Raw genomic sequence first — 1287 nt, 5'->3', positions numbered from 1 at the left:
GCGGCCCCCGCGGGGTGGGGCCTGGCTCGCCGCAGCACCTGCTGATGTTCCTGGGGAAGAAGGTGAGGTCCAGGCTCTGCAGCCAGCGCAGCACGGGCCGCGACAGGCGGCATCTTTTCGGGGGTGGCGGGTAGACCAGACCCGCCCTGGGCTTCCCGCGGGCGGGCGCTGCTGGCTGGGGCGGAAGCGGGGATGGCTCGGCTGAGGCTGCCGCCGGCGGCCACCAACGTCTTCCTGTCGGGCCGGCGGCAGCCATGGCGTTTCCGGGGTTTCTATGGCAACGGCCGAGGAAAGGCAGGGCCTCGGGGCGGGTGGGTGGAACTGAACCACCGGGAGAGAAGGGACACGCGTTGGTCCTCGCTCTGGCTGACCAGGGAGCCTCCACTTGGGAGGAAGCGTGGGATCTCAGTTTGGCCTGGACTCCATCACGGGTAGCCTGCTTTGTGTGCGGTTTGAACTTCGGCACTCAGAAACTTGCATTTTAAAGTTTGTGCGTTCTGCCTCGCCAAGGCCTATTTTTTAATGAAACCTTTGGGGAGAGGTGATGGGAGGCACCAGAAGATACACAGATCGAGCTGGAAAAGATAGGCATTGGGCTTCCAAAATTCTATAGAGAATCTGCACCATTGACCATAATCGATGATTCAAATCTACAAAATTTCAACATTCTTAGTGCCTTTATTAGGAGCCTTTATGAAGTAAAATGAACTATTTGTTAAACATAAGACGGATAGTTGAAGACCCCCAGCTCCTGTGAGGGAGAAAGATGAGGCAGTTTGCTTCCTGGAACATTGACAGCCTCAAAAAAACCCTGTGGAACATTTCTACTCCGCCCTCCGGAGCCCTTAGGAGTTGCAATCAACTGGAAGGTAGTAGGATTTCCCAAATTTAGACGTAACGTTGCACACTGCCTGCAGATGCCTTAGTAAGCATGCTTCGTTCATTCCGACTACCACCAATACTTTTTGAATTCCAAATGTGTATCGGGAAATTGTCCGCAGAGTTACAGTCTGATTCCTCCCTTACCAGACATTTTGGAAACGCCAGCTGTGGAGGGAACTAGAGAAAGCAGGAAGAAGGGTTGCTGTGTTTCCTGTTTGCTTGCTGCTCCTAGCCTTGTCGCCATGGCAACCGATCTCAACCTGGCAGGGGCAATTGGTGATGTGTCCCAACTTTTTTTTTTTTTTGTAACTGCTAGAGCAGGTTTCCTCATGCTCCCACAGACGTCCTGCAACAGCTGAGAAATCGCCCCTCTTGAAAGTCGGAGCCCCAGATTTCACTCTGGGC

The 1287-nt window shown here is 54.0% G+C and overlaps 1 protein-coding gene across 1 annotated transcript in view; it reads right to left on the bottom strand.

Moving 5' to 3' along the window:
• The window catches only part of SPATA4 (spermatogenesis associated 4), a 9668-nt gene extending 9412 nt beyond the window's left edge, over positions 1–256 (bottom strand). The window contains exon 1 of the mRNA XM_045286573.1: positions 39–256. Within this exon, the coding sequence (XP_045142508.1) occupies positions 39–256 (218 nt within the window). The remainder of the gene's footprint in view (positions 1–38) is intronic.
• Between the last annotated feature and the right edge of the window lie 1031 nt (positions 257–1287).

This window comes from Echinops telfairi, unplaced genomic scaffold (genome assembly GCF_000313985.2).
Source record: "Echinops telfairi isolate 266 unplaced genomic scaffold, ASM31398v2 ScPeMD7_9;HRSCAF=40, whole genome shotgun sequence".
Taxonomy (NCBI): Eukaryota; Metazoa; Chordata; class Mammalia; order Afrosoricida; family Tenrecidae; genus Echinops; species Echinops telfairi.
The sequence above is the reverse complement of the archived record's forward strand: the minus strand, read 5'-3'. Positions and strand labels throughout refer to the sequence as shown.